This window comes from Camelina sativa, chromosome 17 (genome assembly GCF_030686135.1).
Source record: "Camelina sativa cultivar CO46 ecotype springtype chromosome 17, ASM3068613v1".
Lineage (NCBI taxonomy): Eukaryota > Viridiplantae > Streptophyta > Magnoliopsida > Brassicales > Brassicaceae > Camelina > Camelina sativa.
Window position 1 is genome coordinate 12,510,971 of NC_141896.1, and position 23,471 is coordinate 12,534,441.

At 39.2% G+C, this 23,471-nt stretch overlaps 3 protein-coding genes, 1 long non-coding RNA gene and 1 pseudogene across 8 annotated transcripts; 2 read left to right on the forward strand and 3 right to left on the reverse strand.

Moving 5' to 3' along the window:
• The first annotated feature begins 3,249 nt into the window (after positions 1-3,249).
• Positions 3,250-5,530, forward strand: LOC104759678 (endochitinase At2g43590). The gene is made up of 3 exons (XM_019239479.2): positions 3,250-3,813; positions 4,110-4,496; positions 4,584-5,530. The coding sequence occupies exons 1-2, from the start codon at positions 3,357-3,359 to the stop codon at positions 4,430-4,432; spliced, it is 780 nt and encodes a 259-aa protein (XP_019095024.1). The 5' UTR covers positions 3,250-3,356; the 3' UTR covers positions 4,433-4,496; positions 4,584-5,530.
• LOC109124927 (pathogenesis-related protein 5 pseudogene) lies at positions 4,577-5,530 on the forward strand (annotated as a pseudogene). The gene has a single exon (XR_015587463.1). The product of XR_015587463.1 is annotated as a pathogenesis-related protein 5 pseudogene (transcript).
• Positions 5,531-5,965: 435 nt separating this feature from the next.
• LOC147923593 (uncharacterized) lies at positions 5,966-13,362 on the reverse strand. 3 transcript variants are annotated; one of them, XR_015586915.1, is made up of 4 exons: positions 12,987-13,362; positions 12,123-12,220; positions 6,911-7,044; positions 6,291-6,533 (listed from the first exon to the last, which is right to left on the reverse strand). It is a non-coding gene; the product is annotated as an uncharacterized LOC147923593 (long non-coding RNA). The 3 variants fall into 3 exon arrangements; XR_015586916.1 differs by lacking the exons at positions 6,291-6,533; positions 6,911-7,044 and adding an exon at positions 5,966-6,098; XR_015586914.1 differs by lacking the exon at positions 6,911-7,044.
• On the reverse strand, positions 6,291-11,509 carry LOC147923594 (uncharacterized). Its single transcript, XM_087495549.1, has one exon. It carries the CDS (start codon positions 11,507-11,509, stop codon positions 10,421-10,423), a length of 1,089 nt encoding a protein of 362 aa, XP_087351675.1. The 3' UTR covers positions 6,291-10,420.
• Positions 13,363-14,002: 640 nt separating the features above from the next.
• On the reverse strand, positions 14,003-23,235 carry LOC104757773 (PR5-like receptor kinase). Of its 2 annotated transcripts, XM_010480558.3 has the most exons (5): positions 23,061-23,235; positions 22,278-22,973; positions 15,580-15,622; positions 15,417-15,451; positions 14,003-15,322 (listed from the first exon to the last, which is right to left on the reverse strand). In XM_010480558.3, the coding sequence occupies exons 1-5, from the start codon at positions 23,101-23,103 to the stop codon at positions 14,154-14,156; spliced, it is 1,986 nt and encodes a 661-aa protein (XP_010478860.1). In that variant the 5' UTR covers positions 23,104-23,235; the 3' UTR covers positions 14,003-14,153. The 2 variants fall into 2 exon arrangements, with proteins under 2 accessions (XP_010478860.1, XP_087351676.1); XM_087495550.1 differs by lacking the exons at positions 22,278-22,973; positions 23,061-23,235 and adding an exon at positions 16,055-16,178 and having other exon boundaries at positions 15,580-15,832.
• Between the last annotated feature and the right edge of the window lie 236 nt (positions 23,236-23,471).

Sequence of the window (23,471 nt, forward strand, 5' to 3'; positions counted from 1 at the left end):
ATATCCGATCATGATAATATATGACTATTGTCATTTGCACTACAGTATTTTTCGTATAATATATGTGTATTGATTAAAAAATATATAGATTTGACTTTGCTATACTATGTCTCTGACTCTGACTCTACTTACGTTTCTAGCTATAACTATCTTTCTCATCTCATCTTATTATGTTTTTCTCTTGAAGGTGAACGATTACCCGCTTTATCCATACAAACACAATGGTGTAGCCGTGTAGATGGAAAAGTGATTAGAGGATTAGTCTTCTGTATAAGGTATCAAGTTAAACCCAAATTATGAATTGAAAACAAAACCAAAATGACAACGGTCTATGTTGTGTTAATTATTCAGGAGTTCAGGCTATGTTTACATTTTTCTCATATTAATCTTTGAATCTATAATTTTCCTGTACGAAGTACGGGTCTAATACTAATAGTCAGATATTTCAGAAAAGTAAAGAAAACGTTTAAAGAATTCCTCGGTTCCTTACAATTACAACCACAAAAATCATATGTACGTACCCCATCTATCAATTTATTTCTGACCATTCTTATTTAAACAAAATGTCTACTTTACCGTATTAAACGAAAATGTCCCTACTTACGTAACGAATGGGTTAGAATTACTGGTTAGAACAAAAAAAAAATATATGAGTTGACGGTTTACTTGGAAAGGAACTTCGTCGTTTGCTGAACTCCAAAAACCAAAATATTCATGGACTCAGGTTTTTTCCCTTTAAACTTAGAAAATCTGAACTTTCAATTTGTTTAACGGGATATTTATAGAAATGGGAAAAATGTCATTAAAATTCCTATGTCTACATTTTCTGTTGATTTAAAGCCCGAACTCTGCTTTTGGAAGAAAAAAACACCAATTATTTGTTGACTTCCAAATAAATCGCAAACTCTCGTTGACTTAGTCTTTCGAGGCACAACGTTAACTGGTCAAACGGAGAAATTAAACAGGGTTAATTATCAGTTAACGAGATCCGTTAATAGCAAAACGATGCTGTTTATAACACCCTAAAACCTCCAAATTAAGAAATCGATTCTCAATTTCCCCAATTCACAAACCATAATCGATCTCAATATATATTTTCTTCTTTAATTTCTATTTTCTTCTTCGATTTCTCTCTTCTTCTTCTTCAAGTTGACGAGATGAGTTCTAGCTCAAAGACATCGGTGGTAGCTTCGTTCGACCGTGGAGTGCCATTGTAGTGTGTTTGTGGAGCCGGTGTAGCGATCTTTACATCGAGAACTGAAGAGAATTCTGGTCGACCGTTCTTCCGGTGTATAACAAAAAGAGATCTGGAATCTTCTCGTCATCGAAGATATCATGTTTGATTAGGGTTAGATCGATTAGGGTTTATGAATTGGGAAAATTGAGAATCAGTTTCTCAATTTGGGGGTTTTAAGGTGTTATAAACAGCGTCGTTTTGATATTAATGGATCTCGTTAACGGGATAATTTTACTCCGTTTAATTTCTCCGTTTGACCACTTAATGTTGTGCCTCAAAAGACTAAGTCAACGAGAGTCTGCGATTTATTTGGAAGTCAACAAATTATTGGTGTTTTTTTCCTCCAAAAGCAGAATTGGAGTTTTAAATCAACAAAAATGTAGATTTGGGGATTTTAATGACAATTTTCCCAATATAGGCATTTTACGAGTTAAAACTTTGAAATGAAGTACTATTGTCCGTACTTGCGTTATTAAGCATTTTTTAGAGAAGGAATTGACGTTTTTGCCCTCTGTCTCCTCTCCTCTCGCTCTCTTCTCTTTTCTTCTCATCCGTTCAACAAGCCAAGCTCTCTCCTTTTCCGATCAAAACCAGAGTTTCTTCTTTCGACCACAACCATGGCGTCTCACCACCATGCTCCATCAACACCATCTCCAACACAAGCTCTTTGGCCTCCAAAATACAAAACTGCTTTGTCACCAACAACATCTCAGATCCAAGAAATTCAATAGATTCAATTTAGTTTATTTTGGAGGAAGGAATCTAAATCCTAAGGGGATACAATCTAGTGAATCCAAGGGATCCAATCACAAAGATTTATGAAATCAAAATTTCCCAACCGATTTCATTATCATCACCACCATCATCAGATCTCATCATTAACTAAACCCTTCTTCTTTCTCTTCCTCCGAAGAAATCGCCTCCTTCCACCGCCATCATCATCTCAGATCCCATTAATTCAATAGATTTAATTTAATTTCGTTTTGAGTGAAGAAATCTAAACCCTAACAGGATACTATCTTGTGAACCCAATGAATTTAATCACAAACAATTATCAAATCAAAAGTTCCGATCATCTTTAAAATTATTTCATTACCCGAATTTCATCAATCATCAATTCATCACCATCTCGTTCGCCAGATCTCACCATTGTCAACAAATCTGATTAATTTATCGTAAATGTAATCATAAACAAGTTTATGATGATAACTGCCGAGGTTCATTGATCGACAAAATCGCAGATCAAAAAAAAAAATTAATTTCCTTTTCTAAGGAGAGTAAAGACGTCTTTTTATCCACTTAAAAATGCTCATTTCTGTAATCACGGACAGAAGTTCCTAATTCAATAAGATTTTTAAAAAAATGCCTTATTCTGTAATTAATCTTTTGTTTAACAACAAAATTCCCAAAAGATTGATCCATATAGGCCTGGGCATTCGGGTACCCGTTCGGGTTCGGTTCGGGTTTTCGGGTTTAGAGGTATAGGACCCGTTCGGGTATTTTTAGATTTCGGGTTCGGATCGGATTCGGTTCGGGTATTTCGGGTTCGGATTCGGATTACCCGAAGTTGCCAAAACTCAAAATTTTAGTATCTAAGTTAGTCTAAATTATTCAATAATACGCAATATATCTAAAAATTTAGAGTATTTTCTATCCAAATTTACTAATAAACAGTTTAAATACTTCAAATTTTCGAAAATATCTAAAAATATGAATATTTTGAACACTTATATTATTAAAATTATAAATATTACTAATATATTACTACTATATATTAATAATGTTGGTATATTCGGATACCCGTTCGGATTTCGGTTCGGATCGGGTTCGGATTTGGGTTTTCGGATTTAGAGATTTAGAATCCGTTCGGGTATTTTACAATTTCGGATACGGATTCGGATCGTGTTTTTTGGATCGGGTTCGGATCGGATATTCGGATCCGGGTATTTTGCCCAGGCCTATAGTTGATTATACTTATTTTAGCTTTTTTATATAAAAAAAATTGCAAATCGTTTTTTTCTTTTTTTTTGATGATGAATAATCAATAATAGATTGATGAATAATCAATAAGTATATAAAACATTTTCTTCCGAATGACTGGCCACTATATCCCAAAGAAATGAGCAAACTAACAATACATCTCCCACTCTTCATTCTCATCCATAAAAGAAAAAAAAAAAAAAAAGGAATGGCTCTCAAAAAAATATCCTCAGTTTTTCTCATCTTCATCTTTGGTTTCTACTCTGAAACTGCCAAGTCGCAGTACTGCGGCTGTTCTCCAATCCTCTGCTGCAGTAAGTTTGGGTATTGTGGCGTCACGGAAGATTATTGTGGCTCCGGTTGCATATCAGGTCCTTGCCGAAATATTAGTGAGCCGGTTGAGCCGGTTGACAGTATTGTGACACAAAAATTCTTTAACGGAATTATTAGCCAAGCAAGTAATGGCTGCGCCGGGAAAAAAATTTACACCCGTGACTCTTTCCTTAAGGCCGCTCATACTAACTTGGAGTTCAGTATGTCTGTTACCAGGCGTGAGATTGCAGCCATGTTTGCTCATTTCACCTACGAGACCCAACGTACGTTAGAACTAGTCCTTTCTTTTTTTTTTTTTTTTGTCTTCAAACAATCAAAACTTTACTCTGATCCGTAATCGGCTAGGTATAGAATTTAATTAGTAAATTATTGAGTGGTAAATTCTTGAAATATCTGAAGATTTAGACTACGGTTATTTCACACAAACTACTAATAATGTCTAGGTATTAAAAAAATAGATTTCTATAGTTTTGAAATATAAATTCCTGTTTTTGCTTTTTAAATCAAATAGTAATCTCAACCACCAATAATTAAGTTTCATAAAACTTTCCACATTTAGATTTCTGCAACATAGAGGAGGTTAACGGAAGTTCATATGACTACTGCGACGAGAACGACATGCAATATCCATGTGCACATGGAAAGAAATACTATGGTCGTGGTCCGATGCAACTATCATGGAATTACAACTACGGATCATGTGGCCAGAGTCTCGGACTTGACCTCTTACGCGAGCCTGAGCTAGTGGGTAGCAACCCAACTGTGGCTTTCAGGACAAGTATGTGGTTTTGGATGAACAGCGTAAGGCCCGTACTGAACCAAGGATTTGGAGCCACCATTAAAGCCATCAATAATAATCTGGAGTGGCGCGATGGGAATTAAACTGCGGTCATTGCAAGGGTTGAGTACTATACAAACTATTGTAAACAGCTTGGTGTAGACCCTGGTACATTATTCTTCATTTCTCCTCTCTTTTATAACCAAAAAAAAAAAAGTGTGTCTGATATTTTAGTTTTGCGACATAAAACTGCAGGCAGCATTGATCTTCCCAATCGCGGCGGCGGCACCGTCTTCACTCTAAAGAACAATTGCTCTGACACCGTCTGGGCCGGAACATTGGCCGGCAATGGACCCCAGCTCGGCGGTGGCGGATTTGAATTGACCAAAGGCGCTTCCAAAAAGCTCTTGGCTCCTGCGGGATGGTCAGGTCGGTTCTGGGCTCGTACGGGATGCAATTTTGACGCCTCCGGAAAGGGTAGATGCGTCACCGGAGACTGCGGCGGTCTAAAATGTAACGGCACTGGAGTTCCTCCAGTCACTCTTGCTGAATTCACCATCGTTGGCCATGGCGGCAATGATTTCTACGACGTGAGCCTCGTCGACGGTTACAATGTCAAGGTGGGGATAAGACCTTCCGGAGGATCTGGAGATTGTAAGTACGCAGGCTGCATCGCCGACCTCAACGCGAACTGCCCTAACGAGCTTCAGGTCGTGGATCCTCAGAACAATATCGTGGCGTGCAAGAGCCCCTGTGATGTGTTGAACACGGATCAATATTGTTGCCGTGGAGCTTACTCCATGCCGCAGACTTGTTTTCCGACGAATTACTCGATGACTTTTAAGAAAGCTTGCCCTGACGCCTATAGCTACGCTTACGATGACGAAACGAGCACCTTCACTTGTAGCGAAGCTAACTACGAAATCACTTTCTGCCCATAAAAACCGAATTTTTGGTGTAGATTAGGCTTTAGCTTTTATTAAAGTATTCAGTTGTTAACTCAGGTGATTTGCATACAAAAATAAAACATGAATAACCTGTTTGGGCTGGCGTTTTTATTGCCACTTCTTTGATTAGAAAAAAATTGGGTTTTTCATTTGTACTAGGTCTTTAACCCGCACGTACCCAGGGGTTTATGTTTATTGATTGGTTTAATACAATGTTTGAATATCTATACAATATTACAATGTATTCTTTAAAAATTATATATATGTTGTCTACTTAATCTTTTATTCTTAACATATTATCCAAATTGAATTGATTTAGGCTTTGAGTTTCCTAGATTCAGGTGCTGTTCGTTTTGTGAACAAGACGAAGTAACTGAACACAGACGCATGTTGTTGTTCCTTTAGTGATAATTAAGAACATGAACCAGATGAAATATTTGGATGAGATTTGATGAGTTGTTTTATTGAGTTTGGAAGAGACAAACTCATCCAAAACTGGTAAAAGCTAAAAATACCCATATTTTAATTAAATAATTACAAAAGGTTTTTCCTAAATTCTAGTATACACACTGTCTTAAAATCTCAATTCTTCACCCACAAACCTGCAAAATAACATTATTCTACCAAAACTGCAAAAATTTGGTTTCCCGCAAAATTTTGGTTTTCCGCAAAACCACAAAACCACAAAATAACGTTATTCTACCAAAACCGTAAAACACACAAAATTACATTTTCTGCCAAAAACACAAAATTATGTTTTCTCGCCAAAACCGAAAAATCTTGTTTTTCCGCCAAAAACGCAAAAATGCAATATTACATTTTCCTGCCACGAGGGTGAGTTTTAAAAGTATCAGTATTATTTAAATTATAGATACTAGTTTCTTATTGAATTATTTTAATTATGTTTTTTGGATATTACAAATAATAATTATTACAAATAAAAGTTTACTATACGGCTATACCAAATGTATTTCCGAATTAATAATACGGGATGAGACGTCTCATGAGTCATATATGCAATTAAAAACATCATCATCTATATTATCAATTGGGAAGTACAAAAGCAGAAAAAAAAAACTTTACAAAAATTCCATATATTGCCCTTACGCCAAAAGAAAAGAAAAAGAGAAAAAAATAAATTTAAGGGCAACAAGGTAATTAAAAGTGTAAAAAGACGCGACCCTATCAGTTTGGACACAATCCCATTCGGATCCTAGATGTATTATAGGTGTATCCAAACACTCTCTTCTTCCTAACCCTGTACGAGAAATCAAATAAAAAGACATCATAATGCACATGAACTATAGAAATGGCAACTAATAATATGTGAAATCCCTGATTATCCTCTTCCCTATCATATCAATCATCCAATTAAATTCAGAACATTAACTGCAAATATTTACAGTTAATCACAAATATTTTCTTTCCAAACATTCACAACAACACTTTCGAATAAATTACCATTTGTTCATCGTAATTTAATAGGCTAGATCAATCATCAGGAAACAGTTGTATCAAATCTCTAATCTTACTATGATATATCATATCAAACCCAGAATCAAATCAAAAACAGAAAATCTTATATTGATTTTTTTGAAAATTAAAATCTTATATTGATTGCATCGAATATTCTACCTTTAATATATTGTCTATAAAAGAGAGCTCCAAGAGAAACACATTTCCTCAACCTTTGACAACAATCTCTTCTCCAAACCAAGAAAAATGATTGCTTTTGAATTAGAAAAAATCTTTGCAAAATCAGCGGAATCCTGGGAAAAATTTTGACGAACGGAGCGGTAAGTTTTTGTTTTGCTTAAAAATACGGTAACATACTAAAAAGATCAGGACTATAAGCAGCTTATCATCACGTAAACAAATAGAAACATATATAGCTAAATTTATCTATTTTCTCATTTTCTGTTTGTTGATAGATAAATTGTTTGATTGGTAACTTCTATAAGAACATGTGAAACACTGTTGGTAGGTTTGTGACCAAAGTGTTAAAGGTAAAGCAGAACAAAACTCAATTGGATCTGAATAGTACTCGTCGTTCTTATTAAAATCTGATCGCTTCTTTGTCTCTTAAATAGACTAAAGAGCTTAAACAAACTAGATCCTAAAAGTACTGCAACTACTAGTACTTGCTTCCTACAAACCAGGAATCAAGAATTATTCAATTGACTGAATCAAACTCAAACTAAAACAAACATAACGACAATTATTGTTTCAAATCTTCCCCTAAACTGGAATGCATCCTTTCCAGTTTAAACCTCCTTTTTGCAGACTCCCAAGCTTCCCCTGAATCTTTCAAATGTCTCGAGCTTCACCGCTTTTGTCATGACATCCGCTAGCTGAACTTGTGTAGAGCAATACTCCAAACCAATAACTTCATCATTCACAAGCTCACGAAGAAAATGATACCTCACATGTATGTGCTTGCTTCTTCCATGAAGCACTTGATTTTTTAGACAGCTTGATTGTAGAATTGTTGTCACAAAAAATCACCGTGCTTCCCTTCTGTTTCATTCCCATCTCCATTAATACATTTCTCAACCAAATTGCTTGACAAGCTTCATTTGCAGCTGCAACAAACTTTGCTTCAGTGGTGGATAAAGCAACAGTGGATTGTTTCTTTGACGCCCAAGACACCGCTGCTCCTCCAAACATAAATGCATAGTCTGAGGTGCTCTTCTTATCATCTTCATCACCAGCATAATCGCTATCAACATATCCAACCAACTCCAAACCTCCCTCTTGCTTATACTGAATCCCATAACCTGCAGTTCCTTGAACATACCTCAGTATTCTGTTTACAGCCAACAAATGCTGCTCCTTAGGTTCCTCCATATACCGAGAGACCAGATTAACTGTGTAGATCAAATCAGGTCGTGTCATTGTCAAGTATCTGAGGCTTCCCACCATTTGCTTGAAAACTGTCGCATCCACAACTGAACCCGAACCTTCCTTAGACATTCTCTGACCACGGACCATCGGATTCTTGACTGAGTTACAATTTTCCATTCCAAATCTTAGCAAAATCTCTTCAGCATACTTCTTTTGCCCGATGAATATACCTTCTTCATCCTGGATTACCTCAACACCAAGAAAGTACTTCATCTTGCCCAGATAAGTCATAGCAAACTCTTCCTTCATTGATGCCTTGAATTCATCAAGCATCCTCTCTGAGTTTCCAGTGTAGATCAAGTCATCTACATAGAGACTCACAACCAGAACCTCCTCTTCTTCTTCCTTCACGAACAAAGTGTGTTCACAGTAGCATTTCTTGAACCCTTTCCTCTGAAAGTATCCCTCAATCTTACTGTACCACGTCCTAGGAGCTTGCCTGAGACCATACAACGCCTTCTTAAGCTTGTACACTTTCTCTCTCGCATCGCTGTTCTCAAACCCTTGTGGCTGCTCAACATAAACATCTTCTTGGAGCTCACCATGTAGAAACGAACTCTTCCCATCAAGCTGAAATACACTCCAACCTTTACGTGCTGCAGCCCCAAGTATTGCACGAACCGTATCCCAGCGAGCAATAGGCGCAAACACTTCATGAAAATCAACACCGTGTGTTTGACGGAAACCTTTAGCTACTAACCTTGCTTTAAACTTGTCTATTTGCCCTCTCTCATTGAGCTTTGTCTTGAACACCCACTTGACTCCTATCACCTTTGCATCTTCAGGCAGCTCAACTAGCTCCCAAGTGCTATTGTCTTCGATCGATTTAATTTCAGCCTCCATTGCTTTTCTCCAGTTCTCGTGTTTGACTGCTTCGTCAAACTTTGTTGGATCATTTTCTGCAACTAACATTGCTATCATCTCATCATAACACTCCTCTATGAACAGACTCATACCTTCACACTCATAGTATTTCATCCAGACTAGCTTTCTCCTGTTTCTTCCTTCTCTCGGAGGTATGTTGTTGGCATTGTCTGTTGCAGCCACTGGTTCGACATCATGAGATTCACTGTTCTGCTCTGGTTCTTCATCTCCATCTTCCCCTGCTTCTCCGTTGTTTTGAACCTGAGCAGCCTCTGCATCATCTCCAAACATCACCTCCCATGGTATCTCTTTGTTTTCTTCATTAAGCTCCCACTTCCACCCCATATTCTCATCTAACACCACATCCTTACTTGTTATGATCCTCTTGGTGGTCGGATCATAGAGATGATAAGCTTTAGACTCTCGACTAACTCCAAACATTACAAATTTAGTACTCTTCTCGTCTAGCTTGACTCGTTTCTCATACGGAATCAAAGCAAACGCCACACAACCGAAGACTCTGAGATGATCAACTGAAGGCTTGTGATTGCTCCATTTCTCCGTTGGCGTCATATCCCTAAGTATAGATGTTGGACTTCGGTTTAAGATATAAACCGAATACTAAACTGCTTCTGGCCAGAACCGTTATGGTACATGCATTCCCATCATCATGCATCTTGTCATATTGAGAACACTCCGATTTTTCCTCTCTGTAACCCCATTCTGCTGAGGAGTGTATGCAGTAGTAAGCTGCCGCTTTATCCCATGCTTTTTACAGTAGTTTTGGAAAGCTATCTAATTGTACTCTCCTCCCCTATCAGTTCTCAAACAGACCAGAAGCTCTCCTATTTCTCTTTCTGTCTCCATTCTTAACTCCTTGAACTTGCCAAATGCCTCTGATTTTTCTGCCAAGAAATATGTCCAGCATTTTCTACTGTTATCATCAATGAAGTTGATGATATACCGCTTTCCTCCATCTGATGCTGGTGAGATAGGACCGCATATGTTGTTGTGTACAAGCACAAGTCTCCTACTAGCCTTCCAGTTGCTCTGCTTCGGTATGTTTGTTTGTATCTGCTTCCCCTTCATACAAATTTCACACACTCCCTCCTGTTGACTGATTAGTGGCAGACCGACTACCATCTCCTTCTCTCCAAGCATTTGTAGTCCTTTGTGGCTCAAGTGACCATATCTCTTATGCCACATTGACTCTATCTTCTCCATGGTAGTTTGCAGACACTTTGTATCCGTGTCTTTCTTCACCGCTACCAAGGTGGCAAAGACAGCAAACATCCTGTTTGTTGATATCGAAGAGTACATGATGACTCTTTGTTACTCTTTATGCCAAATCTCACACACATCATCTTCTATGGTGATTCACAATCCTTTTTGTTGGAGCTGACCCACACTCAACAAATTGTTCTTCAACCCCGACACATAGTACACCGAAGACACAACTTGGATTAAGCCGTTTACCTTGAACACAAGGTTACCTTTCCCTTTTACCACCATTCTCCTGTTGTCACCAAGTTTGACATTTTGTTGAAACGTGTTGTCAAACTCTGTGAACCACACCTTGGTGCCACACATATGGTTGCTACAGCCAGAATCGAGGAACCACACATTCTCATCTTCCCCCTTTTGTTGCTCGATGTAGGCCATCAGCAACACATCCTCTTCCAATTCAGCATAATTTGCATTCTTCTCCCAGCCGGGATACTCATTCTTAAAGTGACCCATCTTGTGACACTTGTAGCACTCGATCTTACTCTTGTCGAAATCTCCTTGACCTCTACCTCCTCTACCAGAGTAACCTCCCCGATATACTCCTCCACGACCTTGGTATCCTCCACGACCTCGGCCATAACCCTCAACCTTGAGAGCATGCTTCTCCCTCGTGCTCTTCCGCATGTTCTGTTCATGCACCAACAGAGAACTCTGCAACTCATCTACCGAAAGCTTCTTGATATCCTTGGATTCCTCAATGGCACAAACGACATAAGTGAATCTCTCAACAAGAGTTCTTAGGATCTTCTCGACAACCTTTGCATCTGGCATATCTTCTGCCAGTGTCCTCATGTCATTGGCCACCATCATCACTCGTGAGAAGTATTTCGTGATGCTTTCTTCTTCTCTCATCTCCAACACCTCGAAATTCCTTCTCAACCTCTGCAGCTGGGCACTCTGAACACACATATTCCCTTGATACTTCGTCTTCATGGAATCCCAAATATCCTTGGAGCTGTCCTTCTTGGCAATGGTCTTAAGGATCATCTTATCTATGGAAGCAAATAGATAATTCTTCACCTTAAGATCCTTCAGGTTCATCTCGGCGAGCTCGGTTCTTTGCTGTCCAGTCAGGATGACGTTTCTCTCCGGTCTCGTGATCCTTGTCTCTATAAGATCCCACCATTCTTTTGATCTTAACATGTTCTCCATGAGCATTGCCCAATGCTCAATCACCATCGAACTTCGGGATGCTGATCTCCTTATCACTCATTCTCACGTTTGCTGTTGTAACACTGTTTACGACAAGTACCAACTGATTTGCTCTGATACCACTTGTTAAAGGTAAAGCAGAACAAAACTCAATTGGATATGAATAATACTCGTCTTTCTTATTTAAATCTGAACGCTTCTTTGTCTCTTAAATAGACTAAAGAGCTTAAACAAACTAGATCCTAAAAGTACTGCAACTACTAGTACTTGCTTCCTACAAACCAGGAATCAAGACTTATTCAATTGATTGAATCAAACTCAAACTAAAACAAACATAACGACAACTTATTGTTTCACAAAGGACATTAGAAATAATCAAAAGTTGTGTTTAGCACCATGGCATAAATTTATAACCTTTGTATTTATCATTTGATTTCTAATGTGTTTTGTCTAATTGATGTTAGACTAACTAATGATGTTAAACTGTTTTCTAAAAAAAAATTCTGAAATTTTTCCAGAACAGGTGGACTAGGTACTATTCACAGCCTCACAGGTAAGTAAGAAGACAATCTTAATTAAACTTATTTTAGAATGAATGTTGGACTTATCCTTTTTGTAGACATTGAATAACATTACTAACCTCTATTTTGAATAAAATGGCATGAGCTTGCATATGCTGTTTTTCTTTGCTTCATATTGTGATTCCAACCAACAATTCTTCACACTTTTAACTTCATCCTTAATATGTCAAAAGCATAATAAATATGTTAATATACTTCAAGTTCACATGTCTAACACATAAGAAAATTACTTAATCATCACTGTTTTTTTGTTACTTGACAATAGAAAAACTAAGTAATCTTATTGTCTTTCAATAAGGGAGAAAATATATTAGAAATTTCAGAAGTTAAATCAAAGCATCTCATATCTTTTAAGCATAGAGCCTTCTACACGCATGAAGATTTTTCTCATCAATGTTCCTGTAAAATAACTGAAAGTAAAAAAAAAAAAAAAAACATATAATATATTCGTAGTCGAGAGACTATGTGCTACCCATTTAAAAATTTAGAAAAAGAAATCACTGACTTTACAATTAAATTGTAAACATCAAAACTATATGTCCCGATTAGAGACCATAAATCTATTGATGCCAAAAGATTAAGCATTTGTTAAACCAGATAATTGTTATCATTTGGGTTTTTTTTTTTCTTTTTGATTTGGGGAGGTTTGTCTGTTAAACAAAAACAGCTCCAGAGACAAAGAAGTATAAATTGTATAATCATGACTGTTTTCGGATTAGTTTGGACCAAGATATGGAGAATAAAAATATCTAAAAATTGATACTAGCACTCAACAATTTCACAAAAACACCAACGCTATTAACGACATAACTATTGAGGATTAAAGTTTAAATTATTTAAAGCTTAGAATTATATTTAAATCTCTAAAGAAACACAACACATGTTTCGGAGTAGAAGAAATTATTGAAAGACAATCTACATACCATTTTTCGAGATAGAAGAACTCGAGACCTCATAATCTCGTACATGTGCGAGAGGACCACAAGACGAATATGTGGATCAGAGGAGAGGTAGTTTTCGTATAGCAATTGACAATGCGTATCAGATCCTTGACAGAGTAGTAGATTCTTTAGATGGCAGTGGCCGTAGTGATTGGTGTGGTGGCGGATTTGAAACGGTGATGAGTAGTGGAAGAGGTGGAGGAGGATGGAGAAGGTGAGTGATAAGATCGAGGAAGTAGGGCTTTATCAAATAATGGGTTATGTTTAGTTATTCGAAACTCGAAAATATAGTGTTATATTTTTTTGTCTACGGCTGAGCAAAATAACCAAGAACCAAATAACCGACTAATCTGAACCCAAAAATTCCAAATCGATATCCCTAAAATTAAATACTCTTGCAAAATCCAATTTCAATTTTCTTTCTATTTTTCCTTGATTATATTATTACTTTTTTCAGTTTTTGTTTTTTTTGTTATATTCTATTAACTTCGGTTAGGTACGGTTATCTATTAAATATCTGAACCGAACTGAAATTTATTAAATACCGAATGATTATTATATTACTATATCCAAACTAACCAAAACTGAACAGTTATCTGAATACCCATGCTAACCGAAGAACATGTTAATGTCCGAACAAAAATCGATTTTATATTCATGTCTTCAATTCCAGTATTTGTACATACTAATTACTCATGTAGATTTTACAGAATAGGATTTTTGGGTCAAAAGATTTTAAAATCTGTTGGGCTGGTCTAACATGTCGAGATTGATCCTTTTTACATTTCTGTTTAGGTTATCCAGTTCATAATGTTTAATCATTTTTGGCAGATTTTTATGGAATTTGATTGTTTATATGTTTCGTAGAAATTTATGTGATTAATATGGTTCACAAGTTATCTGGATTCGCAAACCAGATTGAAACCAAACTAATATAAATTTAAGTTATAAATACTAGACTAAATCAATATATGTATAAATATAATTTCGGACGTATGTGCGGGTCTGAACCTAGTTTACTATAAGCAAAGAATCTTTTGGGTTGTCATTTCCACATGAATGAATAATGGTGAATAAGAACAAAATCTAATTTGGAATTCATCAACAAACGGGTAAGGAGATCGCAAGATCTTACTTGCTGCTTGTGGTTTAGAAAGATCTTAAGCTATCTTGATTCTCTTTTACAATATCTTGAATTGGTTCTTCGGAATTGTGTGAAGTATCTACACTTGGTCTTGAAAAGCTCGGAGTCTCTTGAATCGCATCAACAGTATTATGAATTGTAACCGCGGGTAAAGATAAAAGAGGTTTAGGTGGAATCTGCAGAGCCTCAAGACTTCCTTCTAACATTTCAACTACTTTGCTCACTGGTGGACGATCAAATGGATTGGTCTGAATACACCAAAGACCCACCAAGACCATCTTTTTTACTATCTTCTCATCTTCTTTGTCTGTTATTTGATCTGCCAAAAAGCTCATGTTTTCTCCCTTCTCAAGATCTTTATAAATCCAATCTGGGAAATACATTGAAGTGTTGTTGGATCCATCATTCATTTCTATGCTTCTCGCTCCAATCATCTCAAGAACCACCATTCCATAACTATAGACATCCGACTTATGAGAAACTGCTCCAAATGTTTTGGAAAAAACTTCAGGGGCAATATACCCCGCCGTGCCTCTCGCTTCTAGCATTGACATTATGCTTTCATTATTCTTGCACAACTTAGCAAGACCAAAGTCTGAAATCTTGGGGCAAGAATCTCCGGCAATGAGTATGTTCTGTGGCTTTATATCAAAATGTACAATCCTTGATATACAACGGTTGTGCAGGTACTCTAGGCCATGAGACACACCTACCGCAATGTTAAATAACGTTTTCCATTCCATCTTTTCTGACATCTTCTGAGAGATGAACTTGTCGAGGGATCCATTCGGCACAAACTCATATATTATAGCTTTCTTGTTCCTTTCAAAGCAGAATCCAAGCAGAGAAACGATATTAACATGAGATGTCCTGCTCATACTAGCTACTTCATTGATGAATTCTTCCCCATTCCCATTTGACTCTTTTAAGATTTTCACTGCTATATCTCGGCTGCCATCAGGTAACTTCCCTTTATAGACAGTTCCAAATCCCCCTTTTCCAAGAACATTTGCGAATGATTTTGTCATCCTCTTGACTTGTACATAACTATATCGTTTCAACATTACAATTTCTTCAATGTTTTGCCCATTCGGATCACTCTTTTTCATCTTATATGCTCTCACCATTACCACAACCGCAACAATGATCATCAAAGCTAAAACTGATGAAATTCCTACAAGAGAAGAAGCATCAAAAGTTACGTGCTATATACATATAACGTTAATGAATAAGACAGTTGATTGTAATAACACACGGTTGAAGTGTACCAAGTATGAGTTTTAGCTTCCATGGTTTGGCTGCCCTGCACAAATATTTTTAAAAGTTATGTCATTTTCTTGTTGTTTTCGTTAGTGAAATTGTTTTAAGCAAAACTTTCCCACAAAAATTAACTTTTAAACATATAAAGTCATAAGCGATTAATTCACTTGCCTGTGCTCTTCGCCGGTCCACAATGGAGGTTTTTGTACAGATACTATCAAACAAAGATTTCGATTCGATTAACAAAAAGAAAAAAGAATTAGATGCATTTCATGCTCGAGTTTTCTTGTCGCTCAACCAGGTTTATGAGTTTATCAATCTATATTTCTTATAAATGTTTAGATATCATGCGAGACATTCATTGATGGAAGTGTTCTTTTCCAACAAGTAACTTAAATTACGTATCACCAATATATACATATAACTTGCAATATATTAGACTTTGGGCATCAAAATTACACCATGCTATTTTTAGTTTTACAAAAAGAGAATGTAACAGTGTTGCACATACTTTAGCTGAATCTGGATGTAACGAGAAGTTGCATTATGCTGATTATGTATTATAGCCCAAATGGCTCTATGAAACACTTTGTAATGATTTCCCCTAAATTCAATATATTTTCAATGTGTGGGAAAAAAAAGAAACTTACAAGTAGTAAACCCACTAATTTGTAGTGTACGAGTCTATGACCCTCTAATATAATTCACATTGTGATTATAGTGCCAAAATTATGCATAATGCTTCTTCTTTTTTGTCAACATCATAATAAGTAGTTTTTTTAAGAGAAATCCAGGTACAAAAAGAAAAGTGAAGCATGGGAGAGGGAGGCGATGTTAGGGTTTTGGCAACGGAGGTGCAGGATGCTACCATGATGGATGTTGAGGATGGGAGTAGACCACCAGGAGATCCACCAGACGGAGCGGAGTGGGTGAAGAGGGTGACGGGTTTCATGACAGGGGGGAGGCCTTCGCCGGAGGCGATGTTGGGGAATGAGTTTGTGGCGGAGCGAATGCATCTGGCTTTCCCAGATGGTGAAGATGGAGAGCCAGTGATTACTATCGAGGAGGAAGTCCTGGAGGCCATGAATGGGTTGTGGAAGCAGTGTTTGATCGTAAGAGTTTTAGGGAAAAATGTTGCGATACAGGCCTTGACCAAGAAACTACGAGAGATGTGGAAACCAAAGGGATGGATGACAGTGACGGATCTCCCACGCCAGTTTTACATGATACGTTTTGAGAAGGAGGAGGAGTTTATTGAGGCGCTCACGGGAGGGCCATGGAGGATGTTTGGAAGCTATTTGTTGGTGAAACGGTGGTCATCGGATTTTAATCCTATGAGTGATGAAATAGTCACAACTCCTATATGGGTTCGTCTGTCTAACATTCCGGTAAACTTCTACCACCAGGCCATATTATTTGGCATTGCTAAGGGGTTGGGGACACCAGTCAAAGTGACACAACTACACGTATGTTTGAGCGAGCACGGTTTGCTAGGGTTTGTGTGGAGATTGATCTATCCAGACCTCTGAAAGGGTCCGTGTTGGTCAATGGAAACAGATATTACGTTGCATATGAGAGGATGTCAAACATTTGTTCGGGTTGTGGCATTTACGGCCATGCCGTGCATAATTATCCAAAGAGGGTCATGGAGGATACGGTGGCGAATATAGCGGAGAATGTGGCCGAGAAAACTTCTCATAGTGCCCCGGCTGTAATAAGGTCGCAAACACAAAATGAGGATGGGTTTACGACGGTAAGGAGGCGTGGTGGTGGGACGGCAGATGCTCCTCAGGTTTTGAATTCTTAGGCAAGTAACCCGAAGGGTACTTTGGGTAGAAATCTGCAGGCGATTCCCCGTATCGCAGATTCACCAAATCTCGTAATATCAAATCCGTTTGAGTTATTAGAGGAAGATCAGAATATCCAAATTATTCGGGAGAATATGTTGACTTCAGAAGTGAATAAGGAAAACATCCCTCCTCAAGGGTTTCCCCGAAAGAAAGGAGTGGCAGCCAAGTTATTGAAAGGGTTTTCACTGGATCGGTGGGGCAGGACAAGGGCCCAGTTCGAGAAAGCCCAAAGGAGAGAAATCATATTAAGTTTCAGGCCAGAAGTGGGCATGGGCCGAAACAGAATTATAAAGGAAAGAACATGCCCACTCCAGGTCTTCTCTATGGCTTGACGATGGGAGAGACGGAGATGTCAACCGCAGGCAAGAGACTGAGAGTGGAAAGCGACGGAATTGGGCACGCTGGTGGGAATTTTAGCGTACCTAGCCCGTGTGATGAGAGGCCGATAACTCAACTGGAGGAGCCAATTGAGGATTCAAATGTGGATTCGCGGATGTTTGTGGAGGCGAACCAGTCGGAGATGGAGACGAATCCTCTCGTTGATTCAACGGGAGCGATGGATGGGAGAAGCCAATAAAAGTCTGCCCCGGTAGTTTGAGTTACAAGATACATATTATTGACGAATTGCTTATTATGGAATTGTCGGGGGGCTAATAAACCAAACTTCCGACGAGCCATTCGTTACATGTTGAAGAAATTTAAGGCTGAGGTGTTAGCTTTGTTTGAGACACACGCGGGTGGAGATAGGGCACAAAGGATTTGTCGAGGCCTTGGGTTTGACAAGTCCTTCCGCGTTGATGCGACAGGTCAAAGTGGTGGGATATGGTTACTTTGGCGGTCTGAGGTGGGTGAGTTGGAGATTTTGAAATCCTCTTCTCAGTTCATTCACGCAAGAATTACGAAAGATGAGGAGAACGTTCACTTAATAGTGGTCTATGCGGCACCTACAGTGAGTCGAAGGAGTGGATTATGGGGTGAGCTGCGGGATGAAGTGAAAGATCTCACAGAACCAGTATTAATTGGAGGTGATTTTAACATTATTGTGAGATTAGATGAACGGTCCGGCGGAAACGGGAGACTGTCACAAGACTCTGTCTCCTTTGGAGAATGGATGAATGATCTATTGTTGATAGATATGGGGTTTAAAGGGGGTCAGTTCACATGGCGTAGAGGTCGAGAGGAAAGGACCTTCGTGGCAAAACGGCTCGATCGGGTTTTGTGTTGTGCAGCTGCAAGGTTGAAGTGGCAGGAGGCGACGGTTATACATCTCCCTTTCTTCTCCTCTGATCATGCTCCTTTATACCTCCAGTTGCTACCGGAAGTGAGAGGCAATCCTAAGCGTCGTCCCTTCCGTTTTGAGGCAGCATGGCTAAAGCATGATGGTTTTAGAGATTTACTTGCTGTGTCATGGAATAATTCGGTGTCAACGCCCGAAGCTTTACATACTTTGCGCATCAAGTTAAAAAAGTGGAATAGAGAGGTGTTCGGAGACATTCAGAATAAGAAAGAGAATCTTATGGCGGAGATTGCATCAGTTCAATCACAATTGGACGTTTTGCAAACGGATGACTTGCTAGTGAAGGAAGCGGCGCTTATCAAGGAGTTTGACATTGTTTTGGAACAGAAAGAGGTGCTTTGGTTCCAAAAATCAAGGGAGAAGTTCATTGCTTTAGGAGATCGAAATACAAGGTACTTCCATACCTCCACAATTGTCCGCCGCCGGAGGAACCGTATTGAGATGCTCAAGGCAGAGGATGGGAGTTGGATATCTGATGCTAAAGATTTAGAGGATCTCGCGATCACTTACTACAAAAGACTGTACTCGATGGAGGATGTTGATCCAATTGTGGATAAGTTACAACCAGAAGGTTTTGCGCCGATTTCAGACAGGGATTTAGCTGTTCTTAATACAACCTTTTCAGCATCTGAGGTGGAGGGATCAATGAGGAGTATGGGGAAGTTTAAAGCACCGGGGCCAGATGGTTTTCAGCCGGTTTTCTACCAGGATTGTTGGGATGTTGTTGGAAACTCGGTGACGGATTTTGTACTCCGTTTTTTCGAGTCGGGGGAATTGTCGGAGAAACTAAATGATGCCTTAGTGGTGTTAATTGCAAAAGTTGCTAAGCCAGAGAGGGTGACACAATTTAGACCTATTAGTCTATGTAACGTCCTATTCAAAAGCATCACAAAGGCGATGGTGATACGTTTGAAAAGGGTTATGCCCTTGTTGATTGGACCATCACAAGCATCGTTCATACCAGGCAGGCTTAGCACAAATAACATAGTGAATGTACAAGAAGCTGTACACTCAATGAGACGCAAGAAAGGGAGAAAGGGTTGGATGCTCCTTAAGTTGGACCTTGAAAAAGCTTATGACAGGATCAGATGGGACTTCTTGGAGGATACGTTAAAGGCTGCGAGACTCCCTGACAAATGGATCTTATGGATTATGCAGTGTGTAATGGGCCCATCGATGAACTTACTATGGAATGGGGAACAAACAGAAGCTTTCAAGCCGGAGAGAGAGCTGAGACAAGGGGACCGTTATCACCATACATGTTTGTTCTTTGTTTGGAGCGACTGTGTCATCTAATAGATAAGGCTGTGGGTCTGAAGGAATGGAAACCAATTTGTTTGTCGAGAGGTGGTCCACAACTGTCTCATGTTTGCTTCGCTGATGACCTTATTTTGTTTGATGAGGCTTCTGTCAGTCAAATAAGAGTGATTTGGAACGTTCTGGAGAAGTTTTGTCAAGCTTCAAGCCAGAAGGTGAGCCTAGAGAAGTCCAAAATCTTTTTTTCATAGAATGTGAGCCGAGATCTCCGTAATCTGATCAGCTCCAAGAGTGGGATACAAATGACACAGAATCTGGGCAAGTATCTGGGAATGCCGATTCTCCACAAGAGAATTAACAAGAACACCTTTGGAGATTCCTCGAGAGAGCGAATTCAAGACTGGCTGGCTGGAAAGGACAACTAATGAGTTTAGCTGGGAGAATAACTCTTACAAAAGTGGTTCTATCGTCTCTGCCGGTTCACGCTCTGAGTACCATAATACTGCCCGAGTCAACACTGAGTGCTCTAGATAAAATATCTAAAAACTTCATTTGGAACAGCACGACAGAGAAGAAGAGACAACATTTGGTTTCCTGGGAACGCATATGTTTACCAAAAGAGGACGGAGGTTTGGGTCTTCGGATGGCTAAAAAAATGAACAAAGCTCTGATTGCAAAAATAGGGTGGAGGATCTTATTTGATACCTCGAGTCTGTGGGCACGTGTTTTGCGCAAAAAGTATAAGGTCGGGGATGCTTCCTGGTTTGTGACGAAGAGTAGTTGGTCGCCAACTTGGCAGAGTATTGGCGCGGGATTAAGAGATGTAGTGATCCCGTGTCTCGGCTGGGTGCTTGGGGATGGTAGCATGATTAAATTCTGGAAATACAAGTGGTTAGGAGACTACACCTTAGAATATTTGGCACTGGTAATAGTTCCGGATGACATTAAATGCCTGAGAGTAAGAGAGTTATGGCGTGAAGGAGTGGGATGGGACTTTACTCGGATTGCACAATACCTTCCCGAGTTCGTGTGCCTGAAGTTAAGAGCAATAATGGTAGATACTGTGACAGGGTCGCGAGACAGAATTTCTTGGATTGCTAGTACAGATGGAAGCTTTTCAGTGAAATCGGCGTATGAAAGCCTGACCAGGGATACAGCCCCAAGACCGAATATGGAATCATTTTTTAGTATAATTTGGAGAATGCTTGTTCCGGAGAGGGACATAGTTTTCTTTTGGATGGTGGCTATTCAAGTAATCATGACGAATGTAGAAAGACACCAAAGGCACTTGAGTAGCTCGGGGATCTGTCCGGTTTGTAAGGGCGGGGAAGAAACAATTATTCATGTCATTCGTGATTGTCCTGCAATCTCAGGGGTTTGGGACCGAATTTTACGGCCTTCTCGACGAGCAGAGTTCTTTAATCAGTCGCTCTTAGAGTGGATTCATGCCAATCTGGTTACTAACTGCGAGAGTAATGGCAGTCCGTGGGCTACTTTGTTTGGTATGGTTGTGTGGTGGGGATGGAAATGGCGTTGTGGTAACGTATTTGGTGAGAATGGCAAGTGTAGAGACAGGGTATGCTTTGTTAAAGATATCTCACGAGATGTGTTTAATGCTCACTTGGCTTCTAAGGCTAACACTCGAGAGATTATGCGGGAGACAAGGCAGGTCGGATGGCAAGTTCCAGAACAGGGATGGGTTCGGCTTAACACTGACGGTGCTTCACGAGGTAATCCGGGACCGGCCACGGCTGGTGGTGTTTTGAGGGACAAGGATGGGCAGTGGTTAGGCAGTTTTGCTCTCCACATTGGAGTTTGCTCGGCACCTCTTGCCGAGCTTTGGGGAGTCTACTACGGTTTGTGTCTAGCATGGGACATGAAGATTCCTCGGCTAGAGCTTGTAGTGGATTCGGAGCTGGTAGTTGGGTTTCTAACGATAGGGATAAGTGACACTCACCCCTTGTCTCCCCTAATACACATGTGCTATGGCTTTATTTCAAAGGACTGGATAGTCCGAATTTCTCACGGGTATAAAGAGGCTAACCGTCTCGCGGATGGGTTAGCCAACTATGCTTTCTCTCAACCCTTTGGGGTGGTTCTATTTGATTCATGTCCGACTGCTGTTTTTTTGGTTTTTGAGGAGGACTCTCGAGGAACTACGTTTCCACGAAGAGTTCGGATGTAATTGTTTTTTATTTTTTTCGTAATAAAGTTGAGGAGACTTAGTCTCCTCTTTCCTACCAAAAAAAAATCATAATAAGTTTTAATAAGTATATGACTCAATATAAAGTTATAAACCACTAGAATATACTGTACATGTATTCAAGTGATAATACAAAGTGGCCTAAAAATCATATATTAAAATAATGACCACAAATAAATGTCCTTTAAGTATATATTAGATTTATTGGCTTTCCAATAGTGGGATAACGTAAATGATTATAAGCGAGTGGAGGGGAATGAACCTGGTTTTGTTAGGCTAGACGGGCAAAACGTGACAACAAAATTGGAGGAGCGAGGACATGTGAAGGTGCTGATATTAGTGTCGTAGGTGTAGCTATACGCGCCTGGGCACGTCTTGTTGAAACTCTCTGAGTAGATCGTCCGCTTGCATTCTTTCGGTCCTACAACACTTTTTATACCGACACAACAAATTTCCGGCGAGGGGGTTTTCTGACACGAAGTCCTGCAGGCATACGGATCGCTCGATCCGGTATCGCTATTATATAACCTCAGCTCCGATGGACACGTCTTGTTCAACTCAACAACGCATCCGATGCTTTTGCACTTTTCGTTCTCAGGTGTCACAAGCAAAGGAAGGTTGTAACCATTGATGACGTTGACGTCGTAGTAGTCATCCCTATTTTCAGAAGCGAGGTTAAACTCGGCTAAAGTTGCCAGATGCTGGGAAGGACCGGAGCACTCGATTTGGCCTGAGTTACAGTCTCCGGTGACGCATGAGAATCCACCTGATGAGTTGGTCGTACAGAGCGTCCTACCCCAGATATAACCTATCCATGAAGACGTCACGTTGATGGTACGCCGCGTATATCCCTTGTCCAGAAGGAAACCCGTTGGCTGCAGCTCTCCGGCGTAAGCATAGCTTGCAGGCCAAATAGGGTGTTCGCATTTGTTTTCTATCGTAATGGTCCTCGACATCACTACAAATAACAAAAACCATTAAGAAATTTGTGTGATGAAACCAGACTCCGGCACGGTTCAAATTTCAAAATGGAAAACGTACGTACCCGTGACCAATAGATGTGAAGCAAGGAGGAAGAGCAACGCCATTTTTACTTGAAAGATGGAGTGCTGACAAAACGACTTAATATATGAAAATTATCTACTTCTTTTTTTTTTTAAAAAAAACTTAAGAGTAAAGTAGTCCACATCTTCTACCAATCTTACCGTGAAGTTTCATGCAATCTATGTGGAGGATGTTAAAGGGATTATGTAAGTCAACAATTAAACTAATCACATCATTTATTTTGTCCTTTCATGTGTTTTGTTTTCATTGTCTGGTCTTTTGAGGTAATTACTAGCTACCTCCGTACGTGTTTAATTATGATTTAATTTGGAAAAGAAAAAAAAAATCCAATTAATTAACATTTCACATTTGTTAAAAGCTGATAGAACAAATTTTAAGAGAACTCCAACTC

Coding starts and splice junctions, on each gene's coding strand:
- LOC104759678 (XM_019239479.2), top strand. CDS start 3,357: ATGAGCAAACTAACAATACATCTCCCACTCTTCATTCTCATCCATAAA. Junction 3,814..4,109: donor TTTCACCTACGAGACCCAAC/GTACGTTAGAAC, acceptor TTCCACATTTAG/ATTTCTGCAACATAGAGGAG.
- LOC104757773 (XM_010480558.3), bottom strand. CDS start 23,103: ATGGCGTTGCTCTTCCTCCTTGCTTCACATCTATTGGTCACGG. Junction 22,974..23,060: donor TTCACATCTATTGGTCACGG/GTACGTACGTTT, acceptor TGTTATTTGTAG/TGATGTCGAGGACCATTACG. Junction 15,623..22,277: donor GTCTAGCCTAACAAAACCAG/GTTCATTCCCCT, acceptor TTTGTTTGATAG/TATCTGTACAAAAACCTCCA.
- LOC147923594 (XM_087495549.1), bottom strand. CDS start 11,509: ATGGTGATTGAGCATTGGGCAATGCTCATGGAGAACATGTTAAGATCA.